Below are 15,646 nucleotides of genomic sequence, written 5' to 3' on the forward strand. Positions count from 1 at the left end.
GGAGGAGGTGAGGGAAGGGAAAAGAACAACTGAAGGCTGAAACACAAGAACTCGTAAGCCGTGTTTTCAAATCATTTTTTAATCACAATTTTTATTTCTTTAACCAAAGTTGTCATAGAAATGCATTTATTCAGCTAAATACTACTTCTACAAGATTTCTGTAAGAATGCCAGCTGTTATGTAGCAATAATGTATTTATTTGGCTGTGCTGCAGTAGGTGGGTTTCCTATTCAGTGCTTCCGACTTTACAACAGTAGTTTAATTTGTCTGAAGTGCTAACGCAATTTGAATTCTCTTGTGAGACTGGAAAGCTGAACATGCAAAGCAATGTGTCTACAGAATACATCATATACAAATCTAAACGACCTAAATTTATATTATGACAGCAGCTACGGCTTTAAAATTATTAGTACTGGTGCTTAATGTAGAGAATAAACATTTAACCGGTACTGACACGGCAGGAAATGATAGAGTACTCTGTACCAAGTAGTTCTGTCTTTTTGGTACATTCCCCTTGGAGGGGAAAAAAACAAACACACTTGAGTGGAATTTCCATCCACTTCCCAGACTTTGGCAATAGATGCTAGTGAAATGCAATTTACCAAACAAGTAGCTTCCATGAAGTTCCAGCTTGCCTAAGAACTGCAGGACATTTTTGTAACAGAATTAAACTTCTTTCTAAGGCTAGAAACTGCTCTACGCCATGTCAAATACGCTTCTGTCTTTCAAGGCGGTCCGCATTAGTCTTGGATTCGTACACCTCGTGTTACTAGAGAACTTGGGAGCTCTGCATGTTGCCAAAATCCTCTTCAGTGTCACTAGCTGTTGCTAAACTATGGGAGGTGTGATTGATGGCATCCTTCTTAGGAGAAACTGCTCCAAAGAACAAGAACTGAAACTGGAAAATGCAACGTTTACAAGAGTAAGATGTGATGCATGTGATACAGAATTTGGGGGTTAATTAATTATTTCTGACGCTTTTGCCATTTTTAAAATACATTTTAAAGTCTCCGTCAGTCTGTGGTGGTGTTTCCTAGTAAACTATTTTCAGCATTATAGCTAAACATGATGTTTCTGTCAGCTACGCTGCTATGAAAGCTGGTTCCATTGAAATGCTACGTGGAACACTGAGTACCACCATGTAGTTGTAGCCCCTGGACTACACGCAGCATCCAGCTTTTAAATGCCAGCTAAGGTATTTCACTGTTTTATAATACAACATAAACATGACCGGGAGTGTCCTTACCTTGTGATAATGAGCTTCTCTTGACTCTGCTTCCAGCACTGCTTGGTCATCTGGCTCAGGCATGGCTGTTCCCTCAAGATCTTTAAAAACGTTCCCCGAGTTGCATGTATTCTGTTTTGCCACAGGACTTGCAGGTGCCGCTGGCTCTGCGTTCTGTTTGTTTTCATTCTGCCGTGGCTTTTTGGAAGCAACTGCTTCTGCATTACAGTCCTTATCCATGGAGGAGTTTTCAGATTTGCCCACGTACGCCTTTGAGCTAGATCAGAGAGTGTAGGTCAGATTAGTAATTGGCCTCTGCGTGTCTTTGTTAAAGTGTCTTTGCCTGCTAATGGCAAGCACTACAGCTTTACAACAGATTCAGCAAGTATCTTCCCCTCTTACTGTAACAGAACTCCATGGAGGTAAAGCTAATGAGGGGCTAGTGAGGAACGTTCTCCTTTGTGCCAGAAGCTTCAGTGCTGTTCACGATATTAAGAAATAATGCCAAAAGGCTTGGCTGCTGGCTCACCTTTTGCTACAGCCACGGTTCCTCAGTGGTACAGATAATGGAACTTGTCTGTGATCAAGAATGGATCGTGTGGCTAAAACCATTCCCTTGCATGCTCGCTAATGGTAAGAGACCCGTGAGGTGACGCGGGCTGCTCAAGCACCCGGTGGCTGTCTGATCTGTGGCACTGCCTATACAAACAGCACACCGTAGCCGTGTGCTTTGATGAAAAGAATCCACAGGTGGAGAAAGAGACTGAGGTCTCTCTGTCATGCTCTGGCTGGGCCTCAAACTACTTCAACCTTTTTCCGAATGTATCTAGTTCATAGTTTTCCTCTGAAAAAAGGCTACAGGATCAGTACAATGCTTACGAACACCCTGCAAGAATACACAGATCACTTTGACTTAGCGGGAAAACTTCAACTTTTCAGCCTGCTAAGTCAACCTGCCTCCCTCATCCCACTGTTACCTTTCTGGAATCCGTGAACAGCACGGGGGCTCCTGGGAAGCTGTCCCCTTGTCGATGTCAGACAATGTAGCCAAAATAAAGCTGGCTTCCAGCACCATGTCTTCCATGCTGAAAGCAACTGGTCTAAACACAAATATCCAGAGATGAAGCAGCATGCATCATTACATTTTGGGAGGAAACACAGCTCGTGCAATTCAATACATGCAGATCACAAAATACCCAGCTGAAAAAATTAATATTTGCTGCTTAAGAACCTAAGATGGCTTCCTTTTAGATTTAAATACATCAACAAGCAAATACTACACAATATTATGCTTAGTTAAATTGTAGTTTTAAATAAAAACTGCTAAAGTTATATTTTAAACTAAAAATGTGTCATTTCTTTTGTCCACTAAATAAAACTGCATGTATTAGGCTTCAGAACCTGAAGTGTCCAGGCAGCTTGTGGGTGCTTGCTAGACAGCATGGCTAGTTTAGTAATCCAGGTGTCCATGTTAAATGCTTTATGCGCAGTAACAAACTACTTAACCCTGTATTGCAAATTAATTAGAAATAGAGCTTCTATTCTGAAATGAACATTTTTTTACAGTTAAATACGTATCAAGTGACCTGCAGTCAAAAAAACCAGCTGTAGAGTTGTAACTGTGCTATATCGAGATAGGTAGTTCCAGAACGTACTTCCCAGATACGTCAAAATGGATTGAGACAGGACCGTGGGTAGCTTCGGAAAATGCCAGTAGTCCCTGAAAAGAAGGGGTGAGTGGTTAAGTGCTATTTTAAACACAGACGAAGATTAACATTAGAGAACACGTTTATTACAGTTTTTGTTTACTGGCAAAAAAAGTAAAGTAAAAGTCTACTGCTTCTAGAGTGCATTTCCTGCCTTCTCCGCCTGGAGCTTTGCCTAAGAAACCTCTGCAGTAGAACTACTGTGCCAATGATGCCTTCTCCAGTAGTTATGTGTCTGCCCAGCACTGAAATTACTTTTCTGCTGGTTTAAAAGCTTTGCCTTTCAAAGGCTGCTGTGAGGGACTCTGCAGTGTCCTAAGGATGCCTGTTTTTAAAGCCAATCCTTAACCAGCTGGTGAAATTCTGCTACCAGCCAGGAGGCCTGGTGCAACACTTACAGGAGGAATCGTTCTTCATTGCCCACATCAAGTCATGCAAATTAATGGAAATTGACAAATCCTTAACTTACCCTCAATTCTTTAAGGCAAAACGTCACTTCAGAGTCTACTCCAACTTGGAAGTAGTCAAATTCATCTGGATTTAGCTGTATTTCAGTAAGCATTGTCTTTGAAAAGTCTGTTTGAAAATAACAAGAAAGTCAAGAATTCGGAACAGTGAGATTTGAACTCAAAACTACAATTAAATCGTGATGCTTTTGTTAGCACTGTCTCAACAAATGGTGACTAACAATAATAGATGTTTAGCTTATCTAAATTTATATTTAAATAAAATAAAAAACTCCTGAAATTATTTACAGCATATTATGGGGATTTACACAGCTTTTAACAGAACTTATTTCATGTTCCGCTATGCGATGGAGTCCTGATGCCTGCTGTCGTTCCTGTAAATCTGCTTTATCTACAGGCATTGATCACAAATGCGATTGCCAGCTTCTTACTGCTGCAGAGATGGGAAGACCAAAATGCAGCATGACTGCAACGGATTGATGGTTGTCAGCAATTGTGATTAGAGGACCATGAAAGCGGACTTGGGTTACTTATTCCAAATCGTCATCTTTTCCTGATACTATGCAAATGACGATGGAAAATAAGCTCTCCAGCATCAGGTATTCAATTGTTGCTCGCTGTCATCTGACTACTCGCTAGCTATTATCAGGTGTGTGAAAAGAAAATAAGAGGGTACTACCATGATGCATCCCAGTCTCAGAGGCATTCAGAAAAATACACCAGCTTAAGCAGTTCTCTTCCAAAGCCAGGCTGCTAGGGAAGTATTAAACTAGTCCCAGCCTCCTCTTTCTTTGCTGAAGAGTTTTTTTCTCAGCCTTCACCAAGGCCCTACTGCATGGTCAAATACACTCTTGTAAAGTTCCTTAGAACTGCAAAAATAAATGTTTACAGCATACCTGCCAACTTCAAGGCAGAGCCTACCACGTGCAAATGAAAACAAGCCTAGGCAGAAGCTGTAATTTCTGTCTCTGAAAATTAAACCTGAATGTGGAAAAACCCAATCCATCAGCAGCTGGTATGTTCAAAGGACACGCTTTGTTTCAGAGCATGCAGAACATCTGCTGCAGGCAGTACTCTGCATCACATGCTACGCAACAAAAACCGCATCTGTCATTCCTCTTTTTCTCCCATTTGATTGTTTGTTTTTTCCGGTATCCCACTGCATTTCTACCTACTATTTTTTCACTCTCCTTCTTACAATAATGCTTTTAAAAGTATGTTTTTAAAATAATATTTTTTCCTTCAAAATGTAATCTTTTTATAGTATTTTCAGTAATTTCTTTCCTGTTTCACTTCTGTCAGTTTCCACCACTTAATCCTTCTTGCTCTCCACTGTTTTAGCCTGTTCTAAGCACAATCCCCACACCTACACTCCAGGCAGTCATCTTTTTCCAGGTCATTATCCTCAGCTTTGGTCAGAAGCATGAAAAGCATCCCTTTATTATATGATACACAAGAACCTGTACTTCAAAAACACAATCATAACATTAAAATTAGTCTGAGTCACACGCCAAGAATCTGGACTGTTCTCCATCTCAGATCCGAAAATAACAACACACAACATAACAGTATTAGGCCAGCTAACACGCTAGATACACTCTGTAACAGTATCAGTTCTCTAATTATGTTACTCTGATTTAAATAGTTCATTTTAAAGCCTAATATTATCTCCTTTTCCCTGTCTGTTTCCATGCTTCTGCTCTTACAGCACGGTAATTACCTCTGTTGAAGCCTACAGCAAATGGTGTAATTTATTTCAATTGGCTGCTCAGTCTGCTATCTGCCACCGATACCAGGAAAATATTATTAAAACCATCGTTTCTTAAGCCAGAGGATGGCAGTCGGACTTAAAATTATCTCCATCTCATTCAGCCATGAAATGCATTTTCCATTTCTGTTGCAGGTTGTTATTCCTGCAGTTCACCCGTTCTGTAGTCCCAATAGCCCTTTGGATTTTGCATTTCCTTACCAGCATCTTCCTCAGCGTAACTCCTGAAACAAACCTTCATTGGGGTAACCGATAAAGTTACTTCTTCTTGACTGGTTGGAAAGTGGATCATTATATCAGCCAGCAGCCTATAAAATTTAATTTAGTATTAAAATAATTTTACATGACACAAGTTATTATCTAGCAATTGTTACTGGCATTAGAAATTAAAATTGCTCCTTGGCAATATCGTTGGAAAAAACACCTTTGAAATGTGCAACCCTTCAAGTTATGCTGTAGCTTTAAAGCTGATTTATACAGTACTAGGTATGTAAGAAATCTAAAAATACAACTAGCAATTATGAAATCAAATTTGCTTACATTTAATACCTGTGTATGTTGCCCAATCAGCCTTGCATACACATATAGCGCTGCTACCTTTCTATATGCGTACATACGGCAATTAAAAACCCTTCTACTTTTATTACTGGATTCTTTGGCCATAAAATTTAAGCACCCCTTAATTTGCTGGAGGTGGAAGCTGATCAAAGGTGTGAATTCAAATTATACACTACACACTTCTCAAGGTTGCAGCAGGATTCATGGCAGAATGATCCCTGTTTCTGAAGATGTAACGTGACGTATCAAGTATTAGAACAATGGATTTAGCAACTCACCATTTCTGACTGTGGGCCCTAACCAAATTTTGTTTATGTTAATAACAGCAGTACTGTCTCCTGGATGATTTCTCTTCAGAAAAAATACTTTTCTATTCATTACCTGGAGTGGACTTTAAGTATGTTCGGACACATGTGCTTTGCAAAAACAGCCTGCAGTGGATCACATTCTTGGAAAGTCAGATTATATGTTTTTATAATACCTAAGTATAAAGCATATGAACAAAAATCAATAGTTAGAATTGTAATGCTTACATTAAAGTCTAAAAATCAAGGGTCTAAAATTCTATTTTTTTTTTTTAGTATTAATTGTTCTTTTAAGACATCTCAATAGAGAAAGTAACTGACTCTAGCAGTAACTCACCCACAACTAGAAGACTGAATTAAAATGCCATCTAACACTTCCTTCATCCTATTAGTTATTCCCTCCAGCATCTGAGTTTTTTAAGAATTCACAGCAAATGAATGAACAGCAACAAGTCCAACAAATGCATGGGAAAAAAAAAATCTTCAATATTTAACTGTTACAGTAATATAAATGGTGGTGGAATACATAATGCAAACCCTACAGGTCTCTGTTTCTAGATAAGCAGGAGCTGATGTGTGAACTAAGTGAGCTTATTTGTCTTGAGACCTCATTCAATATATAACCTCTTTATATAAGCTAGATTTGTTTAATAATATAAAACACAGCCAGGCTCAGCAAGCTATGGTTCTGTATGAGTTTTGCAGAGACTAATGCCAATGGACATTCACGCTGTTCTGCTGGAATTAGAGTATCAGACCTGCTACCACGTTAAAGAGCTGCAGTGTTATTAGCAGAAAGACCCACTATATCCTCAAGTTCAAACACCTGCCAAGGCAGGACTTCCCTCCCTCACCTTTTAAATTCCATAAAGTGTGTTTTTCAGAACTGAATCCAGCCTAATTCTAAATGGTGTAAGCTGTGGGCTGACAATTAATATATAGTATGCATAACTACTGAACTGAAGAAAGTTAGTCTGATAAATCCTGTCATAACTTTTTTTTTTAACAAGGTGACGTACATGCTGAATACAAATTTTGATGTGAAGAGCCTGAAAGTGTTTGGCATAATGTTCCATCAACAACACTCAGTTAGTAATTACACTAAATATTATGTTATCCTGCTGTTTTAAACTGCTTCTGTTTCTGGAAAGTGACTTTTTGCGTAACCTACCATTTCTGCAGAGAAGCTGAAAAGTTATGTGATGCTCATTAGTATTTGTATAAATGCTGCATTTCTCTACATTCCTTTCCAGCACATTTACACATCTAAATACAGGAAGAACTGACTGGGGAAGAAAAAAGATCAGCGCAGAGGTTACTCACCAAGAAGTTTTGCAACGTTATTCCCCAGCCTCATGCAGTTCATCTCGAGCTTTTATGGCTTCCCCAGACTGCTTTGTAAGCAGACGTGGAGGCAGCCGAAACCGATCTTTGCCAGCCTCACCCACGACTGCAGTACGTGGCTGACAGGGCTGTTTGCTGAACAACTGGTCAGAGCTCTCCTGGCCTGTACTGTTCTCAAAGGCTACAGGAGAAACACCCAAGAGCCAGAAACGCAGTATTCCTTCACCCCAAGATTAAACTGATTCAGGCTTTGGAAACCGCTGGGCACAGCTCAGAAGTACACCTTTTAAACAGTTAAATACGAACACTCTCTTTCGCAGAATTGCTCAGCAGCACTTAAGTTCAGAGTGATCTGCATGCCTGTATGATCCTCCTCCCCCTATAATTTCATTTGGAAATTGAGCTAATTCGCTGCTTTCAAAGCTGGGCATAATGAACTGTTAAAACATACCTTAATTAATAATTTACATGGAAGTGATAACTGTTTTTCTTTCTGACATGGCTGAGACACAGCTGTCCAGCAGTAATGTTGAAAAAACATAGATGAGAAGAAGATGTACGCATACGCTGACCTTGAAGAATTCACTGATCTTAAGGCAAGCTGAAAAGAAATGTAAAATCATTAACTCCAAACTATTTCTGAATAGTTTGAATATACTATACTATATACTGAATCTTTAAAAAAAGAAAAAAAGCTACCTCCGTGCTTCAGGAGCATACGTAAGCCACAAAACCTTTAAATGTGTCCGTCTCAGAACAAATATAGATGGATCATGCATATTATCATGTTCAGACTTATCACCTTTATTATTACTGGTCAGAAGTCACAGGTGTAATGGAGGCACAGGAATCCAATCTCGGGATATTTAAGTGTGTGAGTTAAGCTTTGAAGTGTGAGTTACCTAATCACTCAGAGCTCCAGCTTGTGTTTGAGCTATGTGAAGGACTGGAGCCTGTTCTAAAACAATCTTCCTGTACGCCCATCCACACAAGGCACACAAACGAGCAAAGCCTTTACCATCACCTACGGGATACTTCACGCATGAAAAGAAAGGATCTCCCCTTGCGACCTGCCAGCCACCCAGCAAGCTGAGTCGATCGCTTTTAACTCAGAAACCTCTAGAGAAAACCCTAATTCTGCGGGAAGCGGTGTTTGATTAATGGGAGGCATTCTTCCTGTTGAGTCATACCAATACAAAAACATGTTGTTCAAACGCAATTTCTGATGTGGTACAAAACATAAACCTCTTGACCCGTGACAATGGAAATAAAACCCTTGGTATTAATCCGGATGTCCTGACAAGCTTCACCTTGGGTAACACCAAATTCCAAGAATATTAGGTGCAGAGCAGGTATGAATCTTCCAGGATATAACCTGCATAATTACAATTACAGAAAATACGGCATTTGTCCACGTTGAAAGTGGAGGGAGCTGAGAGGGAATGTAACTCAGACTTAAGCGTACCTGTAGAAAAACAGCTAAGGCAATATCCAACAGAACAACCACATTCCCAACAAAAATTTTAAACTGATAATTAATCAAATTTACTTACACCTTTTTCTAAGGGGTCAAAGCAAAACTCATCGCTAATACGTGCTATGGCGTGTATTGCTTTTCCAAACACTAACAGGGAACAAAACAAAACAGTGCAACGTGCATTTTAAGTTAAAACGAGTTATACCGCATCCTCTCCACGATAATTTAAGGGGGAACATTCCACATTTCCCACAGGTTTCCAAGAAAACAGACACGATGGCAAACTACTCTTTCCTTTCCCGTGGCAGCGGCACCTCGGTGCTTTCCAGGGCTGCCCCACGGAGGCACACCTCAGGTGTTGCACCCCCCTGCACAAGCAGCCGCCGACATGCCCTGGCGTCCCCCCGAGGGGCTCCCCACGGCCACACCGACCACCATTTTAGTCAGAAAAAAGACATTTTGCGGCGGCAACGAGCGCGGGGACCTCGCCCCGAGGGGCACCCGAGGGCCCTGCAGGGGGGTCTCGTCGCGTGCCCGCGCTGAGGCAGCGCCCTGAGGGGACCCCCCCCCGCACCCTGCCCGCGCTCGGTACCTCTGAGGGGAGCCCCCCCGAGCACCCCCCTCATGGCCGCGCCCTTCCCCTCACGGCGGGCCCCGGATGCAGCCGCAGGGGGGCGGGCGGCGGAGAAACGCGTTCGGGGCCGGCTTGGCCCTGCGGAGGCGCCGTAGCGGCGGCGGGGCCTTGGCTTCCGCGGGGAGGCGCGGGCGGCGGCGGGCAGGATGGTGAGAGGCGGCGGGCACGGCCCCGGAGCTCGGCCCCCGGTCCCCCGTCCCCCGGTCGGGGCGCTCCGCTCCGCTCCCGGCAGCTTCTTACCGGGGGGCTCCGTCAGCCGGCGCCCGGGGGGGGGGGAGGCGGAGGGGGGGGAGGCTAGGCCTGGGGAAGGGGAAGGGGAAGGGGGGGGGGGCTGCGCTCGGAGCGGCTTGTTTTTAATTTTTTCCCCTCATGATTTTTATTTTAACGCTTCTCTCATAACGCCGACAAATCATTAATTGTGATTTTTTTTTTAATTTTAATTATTTTATTTTTTTTTCCCCCTCCCCGTTCATCCGGCTGTGTTTCTCTTTTCTGTTGCTTCCTTTTCGTTTAACGCTGGTCGCGTCTCACCCCGTTTTCCATTCCCCTGTCTGCGATCAACTCCGCCGCCCCTAAGGCCGGGCACAGAGTAAGTGCGCCGAACGGGCTCGGGGGGCGGCCAGCGGGCACCCAGGGCAGGCAGGAGGCACCCAGGGCAGGCAGGGAGTGTCCAGGAGGCACCCAGGGCAGGCAGGAGGCACCCAGGACCCACCTAGGGGCAGGCAGGAGGCACCCAGGGCAGGCAGAAGGCACCCAAGAGGCACCCACAGTACACAGGAGGCACCCAGGAGGCACCCAAGATAGGCAGGAAGCGTCCAGGAGGCACCCAGAAGGCACCCCCAGTACACAGGAGGCACCCAGGCGCTGCTCCTCGCTCCCCGGCTGCACCCCAGCCCCTAGTCACACCTGGGTGCCTTCACTCGTCGTTACGGTGGCTTTCCAAGCTTTAATGTAAGTAATGGGAGCTCAGGTGGGATTTGGGGGAGCGCGCCCTGCCTGCTCACCAGCGAAGGAGGTGATCTCTGTTGGGTGCAGCTCTGCTGACTGCAGTGGGGCTGCGTGTAAGCGGCAGTGCGGTGCGATTAAACGTCACGTGCAGAACGGGGACAGCGTGCCTGAATCCCGAGGTGTCAGTAAGAGAACCCATCGATTGCCACTTTAATGATCAGAATCACTCGCTACCCGTTTTTACGTGCTTTCCAGTACATCGTCACAAGAAGGAGCTAGTTAGTATTTCGGAGAACTTTTGAAAGGCCATTAAAAGACGTGTCTTTGTATTTCTTTCCTGGATTGGTTTCAAATTGGTAGCTTGTAGGCTGAAGAATTCTTGTACTGTTTACCAGTATTTTCAACTGTGTACTCTCAAAAGATGAATGGGTTTCATGATGGCATCAAGACATTCTTAATTAGAAAAGGGGGAAAGAAAAACACCCAAGTCTTCTTTGCCTTTCTGGTGACTGTTAGCATGAAGATAGCTGCATGGCCTAAAAATCTAAAAATTAAGAAAGGTGACTTGATGTGGTTACTATTGCTTACGTATGTAGGCGTATATACATTTCTGGACTGTGTCTTTTATGCAGATTCGATGGCTGTCGTTTTAGGAACAGTCTTTCCAGCAAAGTGTTAGGATTGGAGGATAATCTGCCACAGTTAATTGGGAGGTGTCCATCAGGCTAACAGGGATGCCTGGCTTTAAATCCAGTGGTTTCAGTGTAGAAGCATAACACCCATGCTTCATAGAGCTTTCCATGCCCTTCTTGCAAAATTAATTTATCACTACTTTGCTTGCATTAATTACTTCTTTATTAGCCAACCTAAGGCCTAAAATATCAAACCATGGCCTTACTTGATCTGAACCCATAATTTCGAAGCTGCCATTAAATTTGTTTTCCTTGCATATTTTGTAATGAAACTGTGAATGGATAAAACTGGGAATAGAAACACTGTATGCAATAATCTATCTTACCTTCTCTGCTGCAGTGTTGTTTCTTTTTTTCATTTCATTGTTTTGTTAGTCTTACTGTGCTGTTGTTCAGTGGTTCCTACAGTATGGGCTTGGAACAAGCTTCCTGTTCGGGTTAACTATTAACACACATTGCAAATTTGCTATTTTTTTTTTCTTGATAAAAACACAGAAGTTAGTCAATGTAGAAAGAAGCAGGGTTGAAGGATGTTTAAGGGAATTGACTACAGTTTAGCCAGGTCTGTACTTGAGAACATCTGGTAGAGATGTCCTCTATCTTTTCTTTTCCTTTTTTTAATGTTTAAGTGAAAACAGAATATGGGATAGTTTATGGTAGTTCCCAAATTTGTGTAAATTACATCAAGTATTAATACAGTTCTTTTGTTATACTCTGCAGTGGCTTGCTTTCAGCAACAAAATAAAAAAAGACCTCTGTAGACCCTTAAGTTCGTAAGGCCCTCCTCTTGACACCATTCGAGATTAGTAAGGGCCCTTGTTTTCACCCAAATGCAGAAATATTCCATCACCATTTCATTCTTATTTTAGTAGCTTTTATATCAAAATGCAGTTACAAAACTGATGACATTGCAGTGCTTTCTGTTATGTAGTGATTCTTGTCTTAAATATCTGTAATGATTTTTCTTCCCTGTCGTGACACCTGGTAAGTTGGTGTTAGTATTAGGAGATCTTCACATTCCACATCGCTGCAACAGCCTCCCAGCCAAATTCAAAAAGCTGCTGGTTCCAGGAAAGATCCAACACATTCTCTGCACGGGAAACCTCTGCACCAAGGACACTTATGACTACCTCAAGACTCTGGCTGGGGATGTTCATGTTGTCAGAGGGGACTTTGATGAGGTAGTGGCTTCTCTTGAGATTTGGTTAATCTCTTACCTAAAAGCAATGTTTGTGTTATTTGTACTTTAAGTAAAAGTTGGCAAACTGAGCTTACGTAGTACTATGAGTGAAAAGTAAACTGAGCAAAAGAGTTGGAGTTCCAACTGATATGAATTGCACAGTAAGTTCTCTTCTGTCATCAGGATGAATAAACCTAATTTATGTACTTAGCTGCTAAGTCTAAGACTCAAGCCAAGAGGAGCTCCCATTGTCAGATCTTTGAAGTTCCTTGCGTCTTTACCAAATTCTTGACAGTGTTCATAAAAGCAGTATTGCAGCTCTCGTTTGGTAGCGGTAGAGCCATTCACGAGGTATTTCCATAGGCTTTCCACATTTCTGTGTTTTGTGTAGCTTTTTAATATAAATCTGAAATCTAATATGGTGTTGTTGGTTTTTTTTTTTTTTTTACTTTTGATTTTTAGAACCTGAATTATCCTGAACAGAAAGTTGTAACTGTTGGACAGTTCAAAATCGGGCTGATTCACGGCCATCAGGTCATTCCTTGGGGTGATATGGCAAGCCTGGCACTGCTACAAAGGCAGTTTGATGTGGACATCCTCATTTCAGGACATACACACAAATTTGAGGCATTTGAACATGAAAACAAATTCTATATCAACCCAGGATCAGCTACAGGAGCTTATCATGCCTTAGAAAAGTAAGTAGAGTATGGGAACTACCTGTGGGGGTTTTTGTTCTGATAACAAAACTAAACTACAAACAACACTCCTTGTGAAGGTTAATATTTACATTCTAAATGTCAGGCAGAGGAGGGGTTTATAGTCATTGCTAAGTGTCCTGGAGTGAAACACTGAGAGAAATAAAGCTTCAGATCTGATGTACTGTGCTTACAAAATTGGAATCAATGAGAGCGAATCTTGCTAAGAAGTCTAATGATGAAACACTACTGAGGTTATTATATACAAACAATATGATTTTTTTTCCTCTCTTTCTAGCAATATCATTCCTTCATTTGTGCTGATGGATATCCAGGCTTCTACAGTAGTTACGTATGTCTATCAACTAATTGGAGATGATGTGAAAGTAGAAAGAATTGAGTACAAAAAATCTTAAAATATATTTGCTTGTCTGGCATTTTTACCATCTCATTCTGGAACTGCAAGTTACTACAATACTTGATTGTTAGTTTACAGTACTACTTCACTTACTTGCTAACAGCTTAACAATGTAGCTTCTTGGTAATAACTTTAAAACAACATTGTGTTTGCTTATTTTCTCTGTATGAATTGATTTGTAAAATATGCCATTAAAATAACTGTTTAAATACTGTTCCTTAATGTTATAATAAACTTCACTTCATAGAAAAACTAAGCTTTATGAACTGTTGTTGGAAAAAAAAAGAAAAGCAACAGCTTTTTTTTTTTAATGGCTGGCAGTACTGTCTACCTAATGCTTAGCAAAGAGCTTGATGTGCTGGTTCAGTGCCATCTAAAAGAAAAATGTAAAAGGTTTGAACAAAACAGTTAAGGGCACTGGGGACATGTTAGGTTTGCTTCACAATCCGTTTGATATTTGCATTTTTTTCATTCCTAATTAAGCTAAAAGAAAAAACTGGATTGATTTTTGACAAATTAGAATGAACACTTTCATAACTTCCTACTGTGAAATCACTATTCTAAGTTGAACTTCAGTCTTTTTATACTCAAAGCCATTCCAAACACTGCTATGCTTTAATGAATGACAGTCTCATTAATTCTGTAAACAGTAAAGAGAAGCTTTCCTTTATCTATGGCTTATATCTGATATTATGTCTACATAATTTGTTCCACATATAAAGGTTTTAAATAGTGTAATTCCATATAACACTTGTACTACTGTTGAAGCCTGAAAAATGGGTTGTTCAAGAAGACTGGAACTTTTCCCTAGTCTCAGGGAACTGCGTGTATTTTAACAGCTACCGCTTCTCATGACTGCTAATTTTCCAATATAAATAAAGAGCTTTATCTGTTGTCTTCTGCACAACATTTAGAAAAATGGCCTGCTTCCTTTGCATATATTGTCCTTTGTATCACTATTTTCTTCAGTGCAGTATCTGTGCAAAAAGCTCTGTAGTATTTGTTATAGAGGCTTGAGTTAAATTAACGAGTTATCCATAGAACTTAAAGGATCAGCTAGAATATTTACTTGTGTGTCATAATCTTATTTCTATTAAAGCAGGCTTATTTTTACCTTATAAAAAGATGAAGTATTTCAGCTCGGGATCTCAGGAAACTTTGGCTAACTGCAATTTTATGCAGTGAAATACATGCCTATCATTTTCTTAATGTCTACAGCATGATAAAGAACAAAGTCAAAAGGAAACTTTGCCAAATGTGTTCTACTCAGTCAACAGCCTTTCTTGACAAGTAAGTTTACCAGCCTCTTCGTAAAGTTTATAAAAAACTGGAAGGTCGATATTGATATGTCAGTTTATTTGTGCTCATGCTTTAATTAAAATTACAATTTGTCTAAAAGGTATATTTTACATGAAGTGTAACACTTCCAATTTAAAATTTTATTACAGTTATGCAAGATTATGTTTGTGCAAATGAAATCTTAGAGCGATCCTGACAGCAGACTTCAACACGGAGATATAATACAAAAGTAAAGGAAATCAGTTTTAGTCCTTCTTAAAATCAAAGCGATAAATATGAATTGTGGCAGAGTATGGAGTAGAAACAGCATAGAACAGTTAAAAAAAATGTGGAAAACTAGCAATAGCTTTTGGAAGAAGAGCAGTGAGGTTTTAGTTCAATGTTCACTTGATCAGTAAGTACATTCCTAATGCATAGCACTTATCTTGCCAGCAGAGGGAGAAAAGACAAAGGATAAATCAACACCTTATTGATGACTCTTCTAGTTTGCCAGTCTCCTCTGGTCCATTCATACACACCTGGAGGGCAAGAGGACAATATTAAAAGGGTTTAGAAAACAGGATATAATTTAAGACCTGTGAAAGAGCTTGAAAGCATAAGGTTTAGCACTGCTCAAATTTGATTCAATTAAAATGTACTTGCATCAATTAAAGGGATATTTTATTATATAGAATATATTTTACTAAAATAAATCCACTAACAAGTATTTTTGCTAGAAGTTGAGTGGAAGTCCTAGTTTATAAAAAGAGGAAAAAATACTGCATGAGGTACAAAGTGTTTTGTTTTACCTTCAGAATATCAGATGATGATTTATCTACGAGAGTAAGATTTCCACATTTCTCTTGATACTCTTGAATTAGGGCTGTTGCATCATCAGTGCTGTAGGAGGAAAAAGTTTATCAACTTTGTCAACTGAAGTTGTCTTAA

General features: G+C 40.8%; 3 protein-coding genes across 7 annotated transcripts in view; 1 reads left to right on the forward strand and 2 right to left on the reverse strand.

Moving 5' to 3' along the window:
* Positions 1 to 60: 60 nt before the first annotated feature.
* RAD9B (RAD9 checkpoint clamp component B) lies at positions 61 to 9,610 on the reverse strand. Of its 5 annotated transcripts, XM_080559430.1 has the most exons (11): positions 9,443 to 9,610; positions 8,927 to 8,997; positions 7,825 to 7,974; positions 7,201 to 7,315; positions 6,106 to 6,205; positions 5,368 to 5,474; positions 3,401 to 3,507; positions 2,881 to 2,945; positions 2,203 to 2,325; positions 1,247 to 1,502; positions 61 to 898 (listed from the first exon to the last, which is right to left on the reverse strand). In XM_080559430.1, the coding sequence occupies exons 1-11, from the start codon at positions 9,474 to 9,476 to the stop codon at positions 770 to 772; spliced, it is 1,257 nt and encodes a 418-aa protein (XP_080415556.1). In that variant the 5' UTR covers positions 9,477 to 9,610; the 3' UTR covers positions 61 to 769. The 5 variants fall into 5 exon arrangements, with proteins under 5 accessions (XP_080415556.1, XP_080415557.1, XP_080415559.1 ...); XM_080559431.1 differs by lacking the exon at positions 8,927 to 8,997 and having other exon boundaries at positions 9,443 to 9,580; XM_080559433.1 differs by lacking the exons at positions 8,927 to 8,997; positions 9,443 to 9,610 and adding an exon at positions 9,056 to 9,436.
* VPS29 (VPS29 retromer complex component) lies at positions 9,494 to 13,672 on the forward strand. Its single transcript, XM_080559447.1, has 4 exons — positions 9,494 to 9,633; positions 12,114 to 12,305; positions 12,767 to 13,002; positions 13,301 to 13,672. Exons 1-4 carry the CDS (start codon positions 9,631 to 9,633, stop codon positions 13,416 to 13,418), a joined length of 549 nt encoding a protein of 182 aa, XP_080415573.1. The 5' UTR covers positions 9,494 to 9,630; the 3' UTR covers positions 13,419 to 13,672.
* A 1,089-nt stretch (positions 13,673 to 14,761) lies between these two features.
* Positions 14,762 to 15,646, reverse strand: part of KNTC1 (kinetochore associated 1) — a 38,455-nt gene continuing 37,570 nt past the window's right edge. The window contains exons 63-64 of the mRNA XM_080559414.1: positions 15,508 to 15,598; positions 14,762 to 15,237 (exon numbers count right to left, since the gene is read on the reverse strand). Coding sequence (XP_080415540.1) covers positions 15,178 to 15,237; positions 15,508 to 15,598 — 151 coding nt within the window. The 3' untranslated portion in view covers positions 14,762 to 15,177. The remainder of the gene's footprint in view (positions 15,238 to 15,507; positions 15,599 to 15,646) is intronic.

This window comes from Anser brachyrhynchus, assembly GCF_964034855.1.
Source record: "Anser brachyrhynchus genome assembly, chromosome: 17".
In the NCBI taxonomy this organism is placed as follows: Eukaryota; Metazoa; Chordata; class Aves; order Anseriformes; family Anatidae; genus Anser; species Anser brachyrhynchus.